This window comes from Typopeltis vanoorti, chromosome 24 (genome assembly GCF_054136105.1).
Source record: "Typopeltis vanoorti isolate ZY-2024b chromosome 24, IOZ_Tvanoo_1.0, whole genome shotgun sequence".
NCBI lineage: Eukaryota > Metazoa > Arthropoda > Arachnida > Uropygi > Thelyphonidae > Typopeltis > Typopeltis vanoorti.
The window spans coordinates 6,897,975-6,919,476 of record NC_143572.1 but is presented as its reverse complement, the minus strand read 5'-3'; the positions used below and the strand labels follow the sequence as shown (position 1 = coordinate 6,919,476).

The 21,502-nt window shown below is 35.2% G+C and overlaps 1 protein-coding gene across 1 annotated transcript in view; it reads left to right on the top strand.

The window, feature by feature from the left end:
* RhoGAP1A (Rho GTPase activating protein at 1A) overlaps positions 1-21,502 on the top strand; it is a 587,523-nt gene that overhangs the window by 139,539 nt on the left and 426,482 nt on the right. The window contains exon 6 of the mRNA XM_090414103.1: positions 3,645-3,752. Within this exon, the coding sequence (XP_090270229.1) occupies positions 3,645-3,752 (108 nt within the window). The remainder of the gene's footprint in view (positions 1-3,644; positions 3,753-21,502) is intronic.

The window sequence follows — 21,502 nt, the reverse complement described above, 5'->3', positions numbered from 1 at the left end:
GCAGAAAGACACTTACTGTACAACTCTCCGTCTCCACTACTATCAATCACCTACATCAATGCCATCTACTGCCCACAACCACCACCACAGCTAGTATTTTTTGTCTGTAAATTGCGTGTGTTCTGAAGGGCCAATCTGTCTGTATGCGGGATGAAAAACCAGAGTTTCTGGGAGAAAAAACCCTGCTAACTCCATATGAGATCGGCTAACTCACCTTCAGTTGAAAATGTCCATATAAAGATTCCTCCCGTCATGACAAGAATCGAACTTAGACCTTTTCTAATCGAAGGTGCAATGTACCGTCGTTCTTCCAATTGCGCTACGGAGGTGCTCGTTGAACCATTTTTGACCCATTTTTTTTTCTTTTATGCATTACTGACAGCAGAGGATATTTTATGATAAACCTTTTTGAAGATTACTGCAATTATAGGTGTTCACAACTTCATTTTTATTCCTAAGTTCTTTAATGACTGGTTTTCTTCTATACACTTGAGTCTGAAGTTGTTGCTCTGTAAGTAAAAATCAAATGGATTGAATTTGAGTAAATGTTCGCAGATACTTATGACGAGTTTCTTTTTGGTTATGCTGAGAAATTTCTTCTTGATAATCATTTTTGTTATGTAAAAAAGTAAAACTCCACAATACCTCTGGATGACAGGGATATTGTGGAAAGCATGCTAAAAAGGTCGGGCATTATCTTATCATGCATCCGGTGTTATTAGACTTGGGATGTTACGTTATCTAGGTGAGAGGGAGGAGTGATTCATGGTATGCATCAGTACTGTCAATCTTCTGGTGCAGTTCTTCCTATTCTGTTGTTTATGTTTTGGTTGTTTTTGCATTTTATGTAATTGTGATTTTTTACATATTTTATAATAAATATGTAATATTTGTATATCATTATGGCCTTGTGGGATAAAGAAAAAAAGTGTAAACGTGTTAACTTGAGTGTTGCACAAAAATTAGAACTGATTGAGAAGTTTTAGTGGTGGTGTTAGAGGTGTTGAGTTAATGTCAGCTGTTGAAAGGCTTGCTAAGCCTATTCTTCACCTCATCTGTCTGGTGATGGGTTGGGTCCCCCTTTTGTACAATCTGTCTCCAAATGGTTCTATTTCTAGTCTTCTTGAACATAGTAATGAAGCTGGGGAATTCACCTCTTTCTTTTAAGGATCTGAGCCAACTTTTCCTCGGTCTTCTGGGTATGCGCTGTTTTCCTGTTCTTCCATTTAGCATGATGTTTGGAAGTCTGTGAGGAGGCATTCTTTGGACATTGCTGAATCATCGGAGCTATTGTTAAAGAATAATGTCTGTGAGTTGTCCTGGTAGTTGAGATCCTGCTTTACTTTTTCTGTAGTTTTATTTTAAGTCCACTATGTTTTGTTTTTTTCTTAGGCACTTCCCCTCAAATGCACTTATTTTAAGTAGTTCCTTTTTAGTGAGTGGCCATGACTGACTTCCATATGTTGCTGTAGGGATGATCACGGCTTTGAATAGTTTGATTTTAAGATGTTTCGAGCATTTGTTATTGTTCCATATTTTGCTTAATTTATTCATGTTCGATCATCCAATGTTAATTCTGTGTTTTACTGTTTCAGTGCTTCTGAATTGTGTGTAATGGTGCTTCCTAAGTAGACAAAGGATTTTACTTGTTCTAGGGTTTGGTTCTCCAGGGTTATTGAGATGCTTTCAACTTCTCTTCCTGTTTTCATTATTTTGGTCTTACTGCTGTTGATCCTCATTCCAAAGTTTTTACATGCTTCATTTAGAAGCTGGACTTTTTTTTTTCTAATTGTAGCTTAGATACTGCCAGGATTACTATGTCATCTGTGTATTTGATGTGGTTGATGTATCTTCATCCCTACTTCATTGGAGATTTCTTTGCATATTTCCTCTAGGTATATGTTGAATAAGTGCAGTGAGAGTGAGCACCCCTGCAACTTCTTTTTCTATCTTAAATTCTTCTTTGCTAATATTATTAAATTTAATGAGTGCTTTTGTGTCTTTCTAAAACTTTGAAATGAAGGTCAACAATTCAGAATCTATTGATTTAAAGTTTAGGATGTTGATCAGTTTGTCTCTGTCTATGGAATGATAGGCTTGTTTAAAGTCATTGAAGCTGCAGTACAGTGGTAGATTGAGTTCTCAGTGCATTTTGGCTATAGTATTAAGAAGTGTGAAGATTTGATCAATTGTAGATCTTATGGGTCTGAAACCTGCTTGTTCCTCCTCGATGATTTCTTCCATTAATTTGTGCATGTGGTTTTGTATAATTCAAACGAATATCTTGTGGCTGTGATTTAAAAGGGTGATAGGGCAATAGTTTTCACATTTTTGTTTATTACCTTTTTTTTATGGATGGCTATTATGATCCCATTTTTTCAATCCTTAGGTATTTCTCCTGAGAATAAAATTTGGTTAAAAAGTTTCAATGAATAGGTATTATTTCTGGGAAAATTCCCATGTTACTCCTCTAAAATAAACTATTATTTTAATGGCTAATATAGCCTACTTTCGTTTAGGAGTGCCCCCTTTTTTCAATGTCATTGGCTCTTTACCCAAAAACTTAGGACATTACTGAAGTGTTATAAAACTAATATATGAAGAATAAAAAAAGGAGGAAAAATTTGGAATACTTTTTTAGAATGTTGTTTTCTGTCTCCTTATCCTGGCAGTGTGTCTTCATCTGCTGTTAAAGGAAGGAGGGTTTTTTGGGGAAGTGGGGATAAAGTAATGTGGGGGAATTATTTGAAAAAACCCAGGTTTTTTATATGTATAATAATATTATTATTATTATTAAGAGTGAATAGAGAGATTTGGGAGGGGTGTGTGTGTATGTGTGAGAGAGAAGGATCTGAAATAAGTTCTTCTATCCACTGCTGAATGAAGGCCTTTCGAAGATCACTCCAAAGTGGTCAGTGGCTTTCTTTCCCCATGTCACTCCTGCATATTTGATGATATCATCAATGATTTTGTCCTCGATCAATATATCCAGCCCATTGCCTCTTCACATGTTTCATTATTCATATGATATCAGAGACGTTGGTTTGATTTCTTATCCAAATATTCCTTATGTGACCCAGTCTTGTCATACCAAACATACTTCTTTCCATACTAAAGTTTGTTGTTCTTAATTTTGAATTTCCTTTGCATTTAATGTCTATGTTTCACAGCCATATGTCAATATAGGAGGAATATATTAATTAAAAACTTTTCTTTTCAGTCATAATGGTAATTGTGACTTTGTAATTTTCCAAATGCTTTCCACCCAAGCATTGTTCATCTTTTAATTTCATCCATGATATTTTGTTCTATTGATATCCTTTGTCCTAAGTATATATAATGATCTACTTGTTCAATTACATTTTTATTGATTTTGATTATTTTTGATTGGCCATAGCTGTTAAACATGACTTTGAATCTTTAGGTTTATCTTTAGGCCTACTGTTTTGTTAGCAATTTGGAGTTCATGGATACGAGTCTGTAATTCATGAGCAATCGAAGTAAAGATAACTATGTCATCTGCAAAGCATAAATGACTTGAATATCTTTCATTTATCTTCAGACCTTTCTCTTCCCAATAAGTGTGTGCATACTTTTTTGATTCTCACTTTATGTATAATATGCATGTTCTTCTGTATTTATAGGCCAGTAAACTTGGAGTATATGCAGCTTTTCTTCAGAATTATTCTAAAGCTATAGAATCAGTGCGAAAGTGCAGTTTGGGAAATGCAAAATTTTCGGAAATTACAAAAGTAAGTTTTAACATAAAATATATACAAAAAATTTTTTTTAACACATATCCTCATTTTTCATGTTGAATAAATTTATATTAGTCTATGATTACATACTGTTCATGTTCTAATTGCAGTAACAAAGATAGTATGTAATTATACCATTTTTGTATTATTTATCTATCTGTGAAAAAAATCATTAAATTGCAGTTATTCATAAATCAATTTACATTTAATTTCAGGAAATCTTTTATTTCGTGGAGGTTATAAGGAAGAATGTGAAGTTCTGTATTTTTGGTCATAGTTTAGGACTATCATTTATCACCCTTTTAACTACCAAGGCCAGCATGCAATTGCTGCATTGCTACCAGAGGTGATAGTTTTTTAGTGATACTTATGCCATGTGGTTTCTTCAATTCACATGATAAGACAAGGAAATAAATGAATAATATTTATTCAAAGGTAGTGTATTTCGACCTGAAAATTACAGGCCATCATCAATGGCAGACATAGTTGAATACAAAGTAGAATATGAGCAATGGCTTGATTTGAAACATTGTAATATTAGTTAGTGAATAACTATTATTAATTAAAATTTAATAATAGTTTTAATTAATAATAGTTAATAATAATAACTTAATAATAATAAATTAAGCAAAACTTAATATAATAAATTAAGTAGATAATTAATAAATAAAACAATAATAAATCATATCCCATATGAATGACTCTTTCATATCTTTGATACAAAAGAATAATTCTTATTCAAGTTCAGATGATGTAACGCTTTTTTTTAAAATAAACTTTGAAGTTATAGTGACAATGGTTGAGTACATGTGCATTTCAGACCATAGGATGTTGTGGTCTGTATGTATCCCATGTTGTGCAAGGCCAGAGTTCCTATTAATGATATAAGATTGGTATTGTATTTTTCTTTCCCAACTGATTTTCCAGTTTGTCCAAAGTAAGAAAGTTGATAATCGCAATGCCAGGAAGAGCAAGAGGAAAACATTTATTTTTAGAAGATGGGAACAATGAGGATAGTTTGTTGATATGTAAATGTTTTTTCCTCTTGCTCTTGCTGGCATCTACCAAGTTCCTTGTGACTATTAACTTTCTAACTCTGGACAACTTGGACATTCAGTGTTTAAAAAAAAAAATATATAAGAACACTAATCAGTGTTATATCTTTAGAAGATGAGAACCATGATTATAGTTTGTCGATATATAAATGTTTTCCACTTGCTCTTCCTGAGATCTCAGATTTATGCAGGTAAGGTAAGCCATATATCTTAGGTAATCTGTCATTGGAAAGTTTTGAGTAGTTGTTTGATCCAAGGAGATGATATTCTTCAAAATATTGAATTTGTTGAGTTATTGTTGGGTTCGTCCTTGCTAATGATAGCATAGATATTATGATTTTGTAGGAGAACACCTGTCTTTTGCATGCATGAAGTAAAGTTTTGTAATGGTAAGGTTGCTATTATTGTATTTTAATTCAGCAATGGGAATATTCAGCTTGTGTTTTTGAACTATAAATTATTTTTCCAACTTTGAAGAATAATTAATTTCTCACATCACAAGAAAGATCTAAAATAAGCTCGATGTGCAGAAAATACAAGTGGGAGAAACACTTCAGAAAAACAGCATATTTATGGTCCTAAGCAAAGACATAAAGTTCATCATCTATTAGAGTCTCATATGGAGGTGGCAGGTATTTCCTCCTGAAAACTAGGAGTTTTCCATCCCATTAAACAGCATAAACAACCCATTGACATATTACACCCCTCTGTTGCTTTAGCTGTAACACAAACAATCCTCTATTAAAGGACAATTAAAAATGTTAGTAACCCATTTATTGGAAATTTTCTTGAGCTAAGAAGCTGTTTTAGGATGTTTCAGATTTATTGTTAGTATGAAGCATAATATTTTCATAGGCAGAATTTCTTGCATTCTTTGAAATGTGTAACTATAATTCAGAATCTAAAATGCATAAAAATTCCAGTTCTACAATCATATAAGAATGTGAATTGAATTATGAGCTGCTGGAGTTCATGCTATCATTCTTGGTCAAGTGTATCCATTCTCCACCAATAGACTAGCATTCAAATCCCACCGTGGGCATGGATGTTTGTGGTTTGAAGTGGTAGATGAATTTCATTACTCAGTGTAAGACTATCATCCCTCTTATTTTGGCCTGAAGCAACTTGAGAAGTTCTATGTTTGGTCTCAGAACATGGTTTACAGATTAGGTAAAAAAAAAAAAAAATTTAATTAATAAAAATAGTAAATAAAATCCTTACCCCAACCACATTACTATAGGTTTACAATCTTTCATGGGTGGTCGTATTGCTACAGAAGTATTGCTTGATATAATGCCCCATTGACACCATATAACTGTAACGTATTGAATAACTTCTCTCTTAGCACATAGTCATATGCCTTTTCCAAATCGACAAAACTTAAATACAGATCTTTGTTATATTCCCATGCTTTCTCAACTATTTGTCGTAAAGTGAAGATCTGATCCTGACAGCCTCTATTTGGCCTGAATCCAGCTTGTTCTTCACCAAGCTTTTCTTCCACAATTCTTCTCAACCGTTTCTCAAGTATACTTGCATAGATCTTGCCAGGAACACTCAGTAGGGAAATACCTCTGTAATTCTCACATTCAGTTTTATTTCCCTTTTTTATATATGGGTACTATGAGAGCTCTACTCCAATCATCGGGAATTAATCCCTCTGTCCAGGCTTTCTGGACTATGCAGTGCAGCCACTGTAAGACTTTTATACCACCATACTTCAGCATTTCTGGTCGAATATCATCTACTCCTGGTGCCTTTCCACATTTCAAGCCTTTGATGGCTTTTTCTACTTCAAGTATGGATATGTATTCCTGACAGCATGCCTGGTCAGTGTTTTTTTATCACTGTGCTGTCATCACTGCTTGTTTCATTTAGCAGTTTTTCAAAGTAATTACTCCATACTTCAAGGATATCTTTTTCTCCTGTTTTCACCTTTATCATCTCTAACTCCTTTTACAGCACTCTTTCCTCCATTCCTAAACTTCTTCAACAACCTCCAGAATATTTTGCCACCTTCTTGATATTTATTTTCTATATTCTTGCCAAAGTCCTCCCATGACTTTTGTTTAGCTAGTTTTACACACTGTTTAGCTTTCTTACATTTGTCTCTGTATTCTGTAAGAGTAAAAGCTGACTTATTTGCCAGGAACTTTTGATATGCTTTCTTCTTTTCCTTCACTGCCTCTTTAACTTCCTGTGTCCACCAGGGAGTTCTGATTTTTTTATCCTTGCACACAACCTCACCACATGCCTCTCTGGCAGAATCAATCAATGTTTTCTTCAGAGTTTGCCACTGAATCTCCAAGGTTTGATTCCTGTTCTCAAACTCTTTCATTTTCTTTTCAATAATCTTTCTGTATTTTAGTCTACAGTTCACATCTGAGAGCTGCTCAACTTTTATTCGCTTTAAAACTTTCTTACATGTTATTCTTTTCCATATGAAATTCAATTTTATCCTGCTCAAGACTAAATAGTGATCACTTCCAATTTCAAATCCTCTGTACACTCTGGTGTCCTTTTCCAGGGAGAAAACATCACTATCAACAATAACATAGTCAATGAGACTTTTCTTATTCCTAGCCTCTTCTCTCCATGTGAATTTGTGCACATTTTTATGTTGGAACATGGTGTTAGTAATAACCAGTCCATGTCCTGAGCAGAAATCCAACAGATATTTGCCATTATTATTAGCTTTGCTCTTTTCTCCAAATTTTCCCAAAATATTTTTATATGTCTCACAATCATTTCCTGCTCTGCTATTTAGATCCCCAACAAGGACCAACTTTTCCTTTTTCATTGTGTCAGTTGCTTTTTCTAAAGCGTCAAAAAATTCCTCCACTTCTACCTTAGTAGAACCTTCTGTGGGACCATAGGCACAAATATGACTCATTGTCCAGTTCCCCATTCTCATATTTGCTTACATTACTCTACTTGAGACTGACTGCCATTCAAGAAGATTAGCCTCATATTTTGTGTTGAATACTATGGCTACTCCTTGTTTTCCTTGATTGTCATTGCCTGAATATAACATTTTGTATTTATTGCTCAGAAAGATCTCACCAGTTTTGGTCTTTTTTGTTTCCGTCACCCCTATTATGTCGATCTGGTACTTATCTAATTCCTCAGCTAGCTCCATTTCTTTGCCACTCAGGCTTCTTATGTTGATAGTACCGATCTTTAACTCTGGTGATGTTGAGTTGGGGTTTGTTTTCAGATTTGTTCCAGTAGCTGACTTTTCGCTGTTCGCCCTGGTTCCCTAGCGAAAACAACGGGGGCCTTGTTTAACCGGGCGACGCCCCAGCCGGCATGAAATTTTGTCATGTTGTACCATCGTCTTTTTATTTTGGTTTAACCAATAAGAATACAATTTGGTCGGCTAAATCCCAAATTGCCAGCCCATCCTCGTTCGTTCAGTATCATAGTAGATACCCAACAGGGTGCACCACGAGAAGGTGAGGATTGGACACTAGGTCAGAATCCCTGGTCGGTTCTCCGCATTCCTTTAAAGGCTATGTGGAGGTCTCCTCTCAGTTATACAGCTTTGACCCTTAAGCACCCCTAAACAAATCATAATAGCTGTTTATCCATTTTTTGAAATGCACCTAAAGAGAACTTGTTAAGTTCTGAATTAAACAAAAATTAAATTAATTTTCGTTTCCTTCAGACTTAACATGGGCTTGCAATTTTGAATCAATTTTTGATGTACCAGAATGTACTAGACTCTTGTAAATTTCACAAAAATGTTATTAAGCTGAGAATCCTTCATTTAATATGTGATATTATAAAGTATCTGAGAATTGCTAAACTGCTTAAGTATAAGTACTTATAAATTGCTGGGAGAAAGAGATAATCCGATTAAATAGAAATGGCCAGAATTGAAACACGTGCATCAAAGAGTACAGGTGCACCCTTTCGTAAGCAAGTAAGTCCCCCCCCCCCACACACACACTCATATGCGCAGAAGAGTAGGCTAAGATTTCTGCATGTGGCACGCAGTACTGGGTGACCTGAGGTGACACTGAGAAAATGGGAGGAGTAATCGATGAAGTGAACGTGTGGCGCGGAATTTAAAAAGTCGTGCAGCGCCTAAAAGACTCTCTTGTGCTCTTGTTCTTTAGGCTGAGTAGTAGACTTACTCTTGTGCAGAGTTTCGCTCCTGTGTTTTCGGGCAGTCTTACTGATGTGTATGGAGCCTCCTCGTGGCGTCCCCTCATTCCCCACGGATTCGAGACAATAATGGAGAAACTTTGCCATAAATTTCCAAACAATTTACCGGTAGGCGACCAGCCCAGCAGGAGGTATTCACCGATACTTATGGAGATGTCGTTATGATGTTGAACGAGTTCACCATGAAACAACGCCTACCTATTTTCGGCAGCAGAAGTAAATACAGATTGGACCTTTGAAGAATGCCTCAGCGAAAGTAGAAGAAACGTGGTGTCGAAAGTAATTGTCCAGACAAGATATGTAAAGTGGCCAGATAATTCCCCAGTAATTGGTAATGTACAATCCATGTTTTAATATGTGTATATGTGTATTAGAAGGATATATGTAAGATCTAGGAAGGCTCGAAAGAAAGTTTTCTTTGAATGATAAAGTAATAATGAGAATTTCGAATATTTTGTTAAGTAAATTAATTGAGAGCACTTGGAGCCTGAGAATTGTCTTTTAAATGATAGAAAAAGTTGCGAGCATTTTGTTAGAAGAAAGTGTATAAGAGCACATGAAGCTAGTTTAGTAATTCAGCTAATAATTGTCCTTAGTATTAATGAATAAGTGTAATTTTTCAAGTGTAGATTGTAGGCCTTAGCTGAAGTTCTTTGTCATGCATGCTAAGATAGATATTGAGAATCTAAGTAAATTAGTGCCCATTCACTAGCAATTGCAGATTATATATTAAGAGTGAATTCATAGTACGTACAATGTTTCAATTGAATTAAATGTTTTGTTCTTTTTGTTTAACTGATGACTTGCCTGATTTTCTTCTCTGTTGCACTTGCTCATAAATTATGGACCACAGCGGAAGATTAAATTATAGAGAGGCTATGACTGCAAACGTAACTCTTAATAACAAAAGATTGTATGCTAAACTGTGTTCTGGTTCCTCGATTCTACACTATCTGTTAATCTAGGATTCAGGGTGGCACAGTGAAAAATAAATTTTCCCTGAATCCAAAAAAGGAATTAGAACCAGTGTGAGACAAAGGAATAGGTATCTGCCATTAATAATTCTTTTGTCCCACAAACTAGCATCGTTCTTGTAAGTATAGATCGGCCAAGAGAGAGATATTGAAGTTAAGAGAATTAAGACTGAAGATAAAGCTTTAGTATAATTAAGAATAATCAAGAAGTAAAGATAAGAGATTATAGACTAAATATAGAGTAAAATAATAAGAATAAAATAAGAGAGAAAGATTTTACAAACTCGTCATTCAAATGTACATCTCTTCCACCAACCAGTATGTTTCTGGAGTATTTGGCTAGCTTATCCGCATGAAGTAGATGGTTGGGAGGAAGTCTCCTCAGTACTAAAAGATGGAAATCATTTACACATTAGATTCTGATCTACAGTATGTAGATGCTGTTTTTGGGAGTTATTGAAACTGACCTTTCTTGGTCATTATATCTGATAGGTAGTAATGACTTGTTTACAGTATGCACACATTTATGTACAATTTTTCTCATTGTTAGGTTCATTTTGCAAAATTTATAAGGATGTTAGGTTAATTTTTCTGTTCACATTCTGCCTGGATGAATTTTAATGAAATTTGGTATTAGGGATTTTAATGATATGTTGGATTCATTTCAGTTTTGTCCACAACAATGCTTTTTAGGTTATTAAAACAAACTTAGATGTTAAAATAAACTTGTTGTACTTAACCAAAAATGGTTAAAAAAAAAAAAAAGTAATGTTCCACAATAGTGATTTTGTATAGTTGAGTCTAGTATGGAATAACATCCAGCCATCTTCAAGATCCACCTTTCCTGATTGGGTTGTGGGGGCAGCCATCTGCAACAGGGACTTCAATGGGCACGATCCTCTCCCACCAAGCTCAGGTATTCTGGTGGGACTCCCAGACATGTCCACCCAAGGTTTTGGATATAATCTATCCTACGAGTCCTTGGCTTTCCACATGGCTGCCCACCCTCTGGCTCGGCAAAAAGGGCCTGCTGGGGGAGCCTCTCTTGTGGCATTCTGACCAGGTGCGCGTACCATTGTAACTGTGATCCCTCAATATGGAGAAGCAGCAGTTGAGTATTGTGGGTTTCCTGAATTGCAGAGCTTCTGACTCAGGTACATGACAACTGGGCAACAGAATAAAAGATCAAATATGCAATTCTATTCTGTTGATCTATTACCAGGTAAATTTAAATAATATTTTTTTGAGAAATGAGTTAAAAGAACAGTATAAACATAAAATTTTAAAAATCTTGCTTATAATTAAGTTTATTTTTATTGTGTAGAATTACGAATTGTATAGAAGTTATATTGAAATTTCCCATACAAAAAATGAGTCAGGTAGTTAATAAACATAGTGGTCCAAAGTTAAAATTTATACTTCCTACATTTTTAACCCTACTATGTTAAAAATAGTGGTCTACATTTTTAGACCACTATTTTTAACATAGTTAAAAATAGTGGTCCAAAAATGATTTAAAAATGAAAAGGTATAATTGTACAATATTAAATCAGATAACCTAACCTAACTACACAATAAAAATAAACTTAAATAAACTTAATTATAAGCGAGATTTTTCAAATTTTATGTTTATACCATTCTTTTAACTCATTTTTACCTGGTAATAGATCAACAGAATAGAATTGCATATTTGATCTTTTATTCTGCCACCCAGTTGACCGTGTCCCTTTGACTCTGTCAAGTCTTGTCAGCCGCGCAATCCCCTCAAAGAAAAACCTCATTTCAGCCGCTTGGATTTGTGTCCGCATTCTTTCGGTCATTGCCCAGCTCTCATGACCATAGGTGAGGATGGGGACTGTATTGAAGACAGCCAACTTTGCCTTCTGGCTTAACTCCCACTTCAGTACTACTGAACGGCCAAGCTCCTGCAATATTGCGCTTGCTGAGCCGAAATAACATCATTCTACAAAAATACTATTATGAAACATTACATTTTTTTTTTATTGTTTTAGATTACTGCTTGCTTTTTTTTTCCAGTATATTTTTTTATGCTGGAAAGACACAGAGCAAAATTATAGTTTTTTTTTTTATGATCTGAATAACTTATTCAAATTCTAAAACATTAAAATATGCTTAGTTTATTTTGATATTTGTATTGAGGAAAGTATTGGGTCTCATCACATTAAGAACAGTCCAGTTTGTAGGAAGTTTATGTTGGAAGTTTATTTTGCACTTGGTTAGACTATAATAAATTTAGTTTAATCCTTTATCCAAGCGTAAGCAAACAAAGTTTGCACCTGAAAATATTTTCAGTATTGAGGTAAGGTGGTGCAACTCGTAGCAAAGGTGGACCAAGCTCTCATCACTCCTTGTCTCAGTATCTCAGTACCTTTGCTGCGAGTTGCCTAAGTGTTGTACCACCTTACCTCAGTCCTGAAGATATTTTCAGGCACAAACTTTGTTTGCTTACACTTGGATAAAGGATTAAACTAAATTTATTATAGTCTAACCAAGTGCAAAATAAACTTCCAACATCTTTCTCTTAATCCAGAGTAATTTAATAATAAGGTGGTGCACCTGTTGGCAACTCGTATAGGTAAATATGACCTCTACTATTGCTTCTGCCATGGTATCACCACTTCTGGGTCTGCCTCCCACTGACGAGACTTCAATAAAGGTCGAAACCAGTCTGGGTAGTGGCCCTTCCCTTAATGCAGAGCATTATACATATCTGCAAGGATATGTGCTTTGCATTATGGGAGATACTGAGACAAGGAGTGATGAGAGCTTGGTCCACCTTTGCTGCGAGTTGCCTAAGTGTTGTACCACCTTACCTCAGTCCTGAAGATATTTTCAGGCACAAACTTTGTTTGCTTACACTTGGATAAAGGATTAAACTAAATTTATTATAGTCCAGTTTGTAGATTAAAAAAAAAAAAAAAGAGGTGGGGGGTTGGTAGGATGGAAAGAAACAGAAAAAAAAATAGTACAACAAATGAAAGATTTTTTTAAAAAATAAGTACTGTATATTAATAACTTATCTTAGAAATGAAAAGTCAGATTCGTTATTGCTTTTGCATCTTATTTTTATGTATATAGAACTACATGCTAATAAAATGGCAAGGCTCTCCATATGAATAAGGAGAGCATGATAATATGCAATTTTTAAAATTATATTATATCAATGCCAGCAAAGGTTGGTCGATTGGTAGAGCCTCTGTTACTAATAGCTCATGCAAAAAGTTAAGTAAGTTTGAGCACAGTTAGTAGTTGGAAGGGGTTCAATCATTCGATGCTGTTTGCACACTCTCCCTCAATCAGTCTTTGGACTCCCTGGAGGTATCAAATAATAATAATATTGCTGTTGCTCAATACCCACATATATGTAATTAGGTACTGAATGACAGCAGTATTTTATAAACTAATTTCATCATTATTTATCATTTTTCACTGTATACTTTATGTAAGCCTCCAACATGATATTGATTAAATATCTAAATACGAGGGTGGTCATAAAAGTTCTCAGCCTTACAATGAAAAAACAAATTTATAATTTCAAAATTATTTGTATTTTTCAACATAATCTCCCTTAAGACTAATACATTTATTCCAGCGATGCTCCAGTGCCATTATATTATATCCAGTGCCATCCCTGTAGTGGTTCTCAGTAAGATCTGCAAAATACCCCTCTACAACTGCAATCACCTCTTGATTCGAAGAAAAATGCTGACTAGCGTGAAAAAGTTTTAGTTTTTGGAAGAGATAGAAGTCAGAGGGAGCCAAATCTGGAGAATAGGGTGGATGTTCCAACAATTCATAGTGCAGATCCCTTAATTTTCCCATTGCCAAAGCACCTTTGTGGGCAGGTGCATTGTCCTGATAAAAGATTATTTATTTCTTCTAAAAACCGGGTCTTTTCTCACAAATTTTTTTGTCTAGTCTGGTTAAAAGATTGTTTAATATTCCCCGGTTATTGTTTTACCCTTTTCAAGATAATTAATAAATAAAATACCTTTAGCATCCCAAAACACCAATGCCCTGACCTGGAACTGAATTTGTCTTCTTTGGTGCTGAACAACCGGCTTCTATCTACTGTTTTGACTGCTGTTTGGATACTGGTGTATAATGGTGAATCCAGGTCTCATCCATAGTAATAAATCAATGCACAAAATCAGTTTTATTCTTGTTAAAATGTTCCAAGCACTGTTCAGAAATTTTCATGCAAGTGCGTTTTTGATCTGCTGTGAGCAAGTGTGGCAAACTTGAGCAAATCTTTTTCATTTGCAATTCTTCATGTTAAATATATCCTACACATTCTTTTGAAATGCCTATAGTCTCAGCAATTTCATTCACTTTGCCTCACTGGTGTCATCCAATACCACAATGTGCACTTGATCAATGATTTCTGGTGTTATTACAGTTCTTCACATGGATCATCTTCAAGGCTGGTATGGCCACTTTTAAACTAGGCAGATCATTTCTTAATTGTCGAAAATGAAGGAGAAGAGTGCCCATGAACTTTTATGGACTTCGAATGAATTTATTTTTGTGTCAAACTTTCTTTTACAAAGAATATTATAACAGAACAATACCCAATTTTATCCATTTCAAGGGATACAGACAACACTTTTGCTTCAGACAGCCATATAGAAAAGTAAAATATCGATATTTAGAAAGCCCACACATACCAACAGATATCTGTGTAGTCAGTCCCATCATCACTTCCCTCCTCATAAGCTTGGAATAATTTCCACGTTGGGACATAGAGCCCATTCTCTTCTGGATGACCCAAATGAACTTCTTACAGAAATAAACTATCTGAAAGCTTCTTTCAAAGTTAATGGATATTCCAAGAGAATCATTGACAGATTCCTTCTTAATCCTCCAAGACATCAGTCAGAAGAAACAAATAGATTCAAAGGCAATATATCTATTCCTTACATAAGTACAGTTTCACATAAATTAGCAAAAGTTCTAAGAAAATACAATATCAGAACCTTGTTCACTCCGCTTCCAAAGATCCGTTTCTTAATAAGTCGCCCAAAACCTTGTCATCATCAACTCAAATACCCTGGTGTATATAAAATATTGTGTGATTGTGATATTCCTTATTTTGGGCAGACAGACAAATCTGTCTAATTACGTATGGAAGAACACATGAGGGATATTACTTACAAGAGACAGGGAACCAGTGCATTATCAAGTCATATCCTTTTCTCGGCTAATCCTAATGATGAAAACCAAAGTCACAAAGTCTGCTGGGAAAAATCTACTAACATCTTCCGTTGCAATGATGAACTAGAGAGAAAAATCGTGGAATCTAGAGAAATCATCTTCAATCCTGTTCATCTAAATAATAACTTGAGCTACAACCTCCCAGATAGTCATTCACCTGTAATCATGTACTGGTGTTCACGTGATGTTGCAAGCACGCACTCTCCCAACAATGCAACAAACGAAATTACAGCTTTAAATACAACTACAATGTTTTCATGCTAATTATGTATAGAGACTCTCTGTGTTGTTCATAGTCTTTTAACCTTCAGTGTTTAGTGTTTTTTCTTTCTTTTATAATGTCACCTGATGAAGGCTGTTACAAGCCGAAACTAGTCGTGTTTTTATATTAAAACCTTTTTACTTAAATCTCGGTTCTAGTTATTCAATTCTTTATAAAAAAAGAAATGTGTGTGTGTGTGTGTGTGTGTGTGTGTGTGTGTGTGTGTGTGTGTGTGTGTGTGTGTGTGTGTGTGTGTGTGTGTGTGTGTGTGATGTCAAAATAAATGACATTTGCCATCACTTATAGACAACCAGACCTCCTACTCTTGACACTCCAACTGCAGCTATTGAACCATAGTCTACTTTCTGTCCAAATTACAGACTACATGATTCTTTTTGCAACAAGGATGGCACCTGTACCTTTGCGAAATCCAACAGTGCTTGTCAGAGAATGCTTAATTTAGAATCCTCTACTTTCGATCTACTCTAGCTTAAGGTTTTCCTTGATCTATTTAGTTGCATTCATCTGTTGTATTTATCACTCTCTAAATTCATAAAACCATTCTAACCTTTTCACCTTTGTATCCCTGAAGCTTGACTTTCTGCATTCTAAGAAGTCATCTCCTAGCTGACCTTAAAATCCACTAATCTTCCAACACTGCTTATCAGGCTGAACATAAGGCTGAAATTTTTGCTATAAGTAGTGACTGCCTAATCAAATGATACATCTACCATCCAGAATTCCTGATACCACTCTCCTATAATACCTTTTTTTTTTTACTTTTTTTTTTTTAAGCCAGTTTCTCCTTCCATATCATGGTAGTTATCTCTCCTCTTGTTAACTCAGATCACAATCATGGGCAAGTCTAGGGTAAGACTGCTACTCCTGCTCTGAAAGTTACTGAAAGAGTCACTGAAATTATTCTTGTTGGCATTGAAGGCCTTTACTCTCTCATTCTACATAAATTCTCATCCACTTTCCAAGCCTGGTTTAACAAAAGGCATACCAAAACATTTGGGAAAGGATCACTCAATTTACAATGGTGGCTTGCTGCAAGAATCCTAGTTTCATACTCAGCCCATGTGGAATAGATAAATGCAAAATACCCATCAGTCAGCCTACCATCTGACTTCATAGGGGCCAATAAGAGAAAATATGCCTCCTGTCCAAATGAAAGCCATTTTTTCTGGTCCCTTTCAAAGGCCATTGGAACCAACTTCTGTTTGCCTGCACTTCCTACTTTCTTTCATCCCGATGTCACTACATTTACAGCACCTGAGGATAAAACTGACCTCATGACATTACTCTTCTCTTCTAAGTCCTCATAGCTGACCAAGGTAAATTATCTCCTATCATACTAGAAACTGAACACAGTTTTTTTGGCACATAGATCACAGAATACTAAACAACTTAGACTTATCCAGTCTCGATAGTATATATATATAACTCCAGCTCTACTCAGACATTGTGCTCCAGAGCTAACACCTAGCCTATGCCATTCTTATAATCTTTTGTACTCAGATGGCATTTATCCCAGTGTATGGAATATATCCATCACTTGCAACAAAAAAAAAAAAAAAAATCTGTCTTCAAAGTATTAACACATTACCATCACCTCAATCTCTTCAAAATAGTGGAGAAAACATTCATCCTCTTTACTATTTAGAGACTTGCAAGTTAAATACTGTCCAGTTTACAACCAGTTAAATAATGACCATTAGTATGGGTTCTGCCAGTTGATATTCACAACTGACCCCTTAGGCTACATCACTTATTACTGGATATGTACCATGGAAAGGTTTAGAGAAACATGCTGTTTCTCTAACTCATGACATTTTCAGAGCTTTTGAGTATGTGTGGTAGTGAGGTCTGCTTAGTAAATTGCCATCTTTGGTCTTCCTGACATCCTCAGTAATTGGGATGTCAGTAGCTAGCTTTCTCTCAGCTGTTCATTCAGGTTAGATGGATCCCTCTTCAAGCTTCACCACAAATGCAGTAGTGTCTCAGGCCTCTGCTCTGTCTCTCACCCTCTTTCTCCTATGCATAACTCAATCACTACTAATCCTACCCACAACACTGTTGATGTTAATGATTCCATGCATCTTGTTCTTTTGACAAACCATGCAGTGCTCAACATTCCAGATAAACAAACTTCATTATTGGCAGCCACTGCCTTAAATACTGATCTCCACTGAAGTATAGTATTTCTCTCAAAAAAGTTATGCCATCTCATCTATCCTTATCCTCAGTAATGCATAAATCACCAGACTGAATCAGCTCTCTCTCTCTCTCTCTCAGACACATTTGCTTCCAGCTTCTTCTAGTATAAACACATCACATACCACTTTTCACCCATCTAGCTAATAACTGCATGCAAATCTGAAATCTGTCATCATAAGGCGGTGTACCTAAAATTTCTCAGTGTTTTCCAGAGGAGAGCAATTCAACTGTTAAATTACTTCTTCCTCACTAACTCTATCTCACAGATGCACTGTTTCAGCTCTTTGATTTTTTCAGATTCTTCCATGGACTCTATTCGACTGAACTATCAACCATCATTCCTCTACTTTCTGTTTAGCCTTATAAAACAGTAGCTTCAATTGCAAACACATCAAACCTGATTATCCCATTTATCCATGTCCTCTGGAACAGCCTTTCTCATGAAGTATTCCCCAACAACTACAACTTCTGAGTCTTCAAAAATAAAAATAAAAAGGTCCATGAACTTCTGATTTACAGCGCCTGCCATTCAAGGTTGTAAACTTATACTACATTAGTACCATGGGTGGGCTTAGAATTTTCTTTCTGTGTTTATTAATTTTATATATTTTTACATCATCTGAAAACTCTTCCAGAGACCAAACATAGAACTTTTTTCAAGCTGCTTTGAGTGATGGTTTCATACCATGTGATAAATGCATCTCCTATGTAAGGATAATCCTGAACATCCATGGCAGGATGTGAATCTGCCATTGGTTGGAGACTGGATACTGAGCATTTGGCCAACTAGGCAGGCAAACGTGTTATCATATGTTCTTTTTCTGAATGTTTCTAAATGAATGCAACCACTACTATTTATGGTCATCATTTTCTGATATGTACTCTCATGGGATGTTTGAAATGCTATGATAGTACGCAAAAAGTTATTACTTTATTATTACTACCTGTCCACAATTTTCTTAAAAAGTAGCATGTTATCTGTCAGAACTCCAGTATTGTCAGATCTTATACTTTGATCTTCTAAAGCACTTGTAGCTATATTAAATCTAGATATTGGTCTTCCTCTGGTTCTTTTCCTGCTCTCAAACAGCTGTTTTGCTAACCTTTCCCATTTTGTTTAAGTGATCATACTACTTGAGATTAACTTGAATGTTCACACATTCAAGAATGTGTGAACAAGAAGGAATTTGACATTGCTAACAATGTCAAGTTCTTACTTAATATTTTCATTTTAATATGATTCTGCACTGATGCCATCTATTCTTTCCTCAGATTTTTCTCAACCATCCACATTGGTTTCTACTCTGCAACAATATAGATCCCTGTTATCTCCCCATAATTTCTCAACTATATGTCTTAAAGTGTTCAGGCCAAATAAGGATTATCAAGCATTCATGACAACTCTAGTTGACCTGAACTCAGTTGTTCTTCACCAATTTATTTTCTTCCACAATTTTTCTTAGCCTGTTCTCAAATATGCTTGCATATATCTTATCTAGAACATCCAATAGGGAATTTCTCTGTAATTCTCCCATTCAGTTTTCTTTTCTAATTTTTTATAGATAGGTACTATGAGAGCTGTACTCCATTCAACAGGAATTGACCTTCTGACCATAAACAACAAAAATTAGACAATAACCACGATAATAAACTTTATTGAGAAGCATAAATGTTTCATACTGAAAATACAGTACATCATCAGTGTGTTGAAACAACAAGCAAATCAAAAAACAGGAATACGAGGTACATACAGTAATCGGTCAGTTTGCCAATTAAAAATGGCTGCCATATGCTAGAAATTAATATTAAAACTATCTTTGATATTTACATAAGATGAGAATCTCCCAAACTTTTGGGAGAGAGAAAGAATCATTCTGATTTAGGTTTGTTGCTGTTATATTCCATCAAGTTGTTTTCGACTTCTGGTGATTCTATGAACATATGCTTTCCATTCAGATCTGTCCCTAGCCATATCTTTCTGAATTTCCATGCACATTCCAGTTGCTTCTTTAACTCCATCCACCCATCTAATTCTTGGCCTTCTTATTCTCCTGCTTCCATCAACTTTAGCAAGCATCATCTTCTCCAGACTGTTGTTTGCTTGCATAATATGTCCGCAGTATGACAATTTTTGCTTGATGATCATAGCTTCAAGGGAGCAATCTGGCTTTATTCTGTCTATCACTGATTTATTGGTTTGTTTTGCAGTCCATGGTATTCTTAGTAAGCGTCTCCAAACCCATAGTTCAAATGCATCTATCTTCCTTCTTTCATTCTTTCTCAGGGTCCAACTTTCACATCCATACAGTACCACAGGGAATACCATTGAAAAAAATCAGTATCGCTTTCACGATACTGATTTTTTGCGAGGCTAATATCTTTATCTTTAAAGATCTTGCTTAAATTTGTCTTTCTTTTCGAGTAATAATTTTCTTCTAACTTCTTCAGTACAATACCCATCTTTATCAATTCGGGATCCTAGGAGCACAAAATTGTTAACTACTTCCATTTTCTCCTCATCTACTTCAAAATCATTAAGTTTACATGTTGCCATTTAGCACTTTCTTCCCTCACTTTCATAATAAGTTCCTCCAAATCTTCTTTGCATTCTGCTAGCAAGGTGGTATCATCTGCATACCTCAAATTATTAATATTTCTTCCACCAGTTTTAATTCCAACTGAAGACTCCTCCAGCCCTGCCATTCTTAAAATGTATTAGCTGTACAAGTTAAACAGGTATGGAGATAAAATACATTCTTGTCGCACCCCTTTACCTATAGTGAAATACTCAGTTTCTCCAAGATCTGTTCAGACAGTAGCTTCTTGTTCATAATAAAGATTCCTCAGAAGGATAATGAAATGCTCTGGTACTCCCATTGTTTTTAACACATTCCACAGTTTCACATGATCTACAGGGTCAAAAGCCTTGCTATAGTCAAGGAAACAAAGGTAGACATTCTTTTGATATTCCTGTGCTCTTTCTATTATCCATCTCACATTGGTGATTTGATCTCTTGTTCCTCTGCCTTTTCGAAATCCTGCCTGTTCATCTGGCATTTCTCTCTTCATGAATGGTTCCAGTCTTTTCTGAATGATCTTAAGTAAAACTTTAATTGCATGAGAAATTAGTGCTATAGTTCTGTACTTTTTGTACTCTCTTGCATTGCCTTTCTTCAATAAAGGTATATACGTTACCGCTAAAGTGCAGAAATCAGTTATTCTACAGATTATCTAGGTATTATGCAGATTAACTAGGGTGATTTGTTAAAGTGTCAAAAATTGTTTCATTTCTCAAATTACCTAGGTAATCTGCAAATTACCTAGATAATCTGCACATTACCTATTAGGCACTTGTTAAAGTGAAAATAAGATCTTTGCTGGAACAACAGCAACATTTCTGTACGCTTAAATTAACATAATGTTATTTATTTACTTTTCGATATCTAAAGAATCAAGTTAATATAATCAAACAATCAACAAATTAGTTGATAGAATCAATCATCAATCAATTAAAAAACTATAATAAAAAGAATCAAACGGTTTAAAATATTATTACAATTAAGGAAATGAATTTGCAAAACATATGACACTGGTGAAACCAAACTAAAAGTGGAGGGAGGGGGGGGGGAAGGAGTAGGAAAAGGAAATGAGAGAAATGAACTTTTGAACTTTAATGATAGGGAAGCCGTTAATGTGCACATTACCTAGGTAAAATGTGGAAAACTCTTGATTCCGCACGTTAACGGAGCAAATCAGTTAATCTGCAGATTAGCTAGGTGATGTGCACATTAACGGCTTTCGAGCTTTAGCGTTAACATATAAACTGAT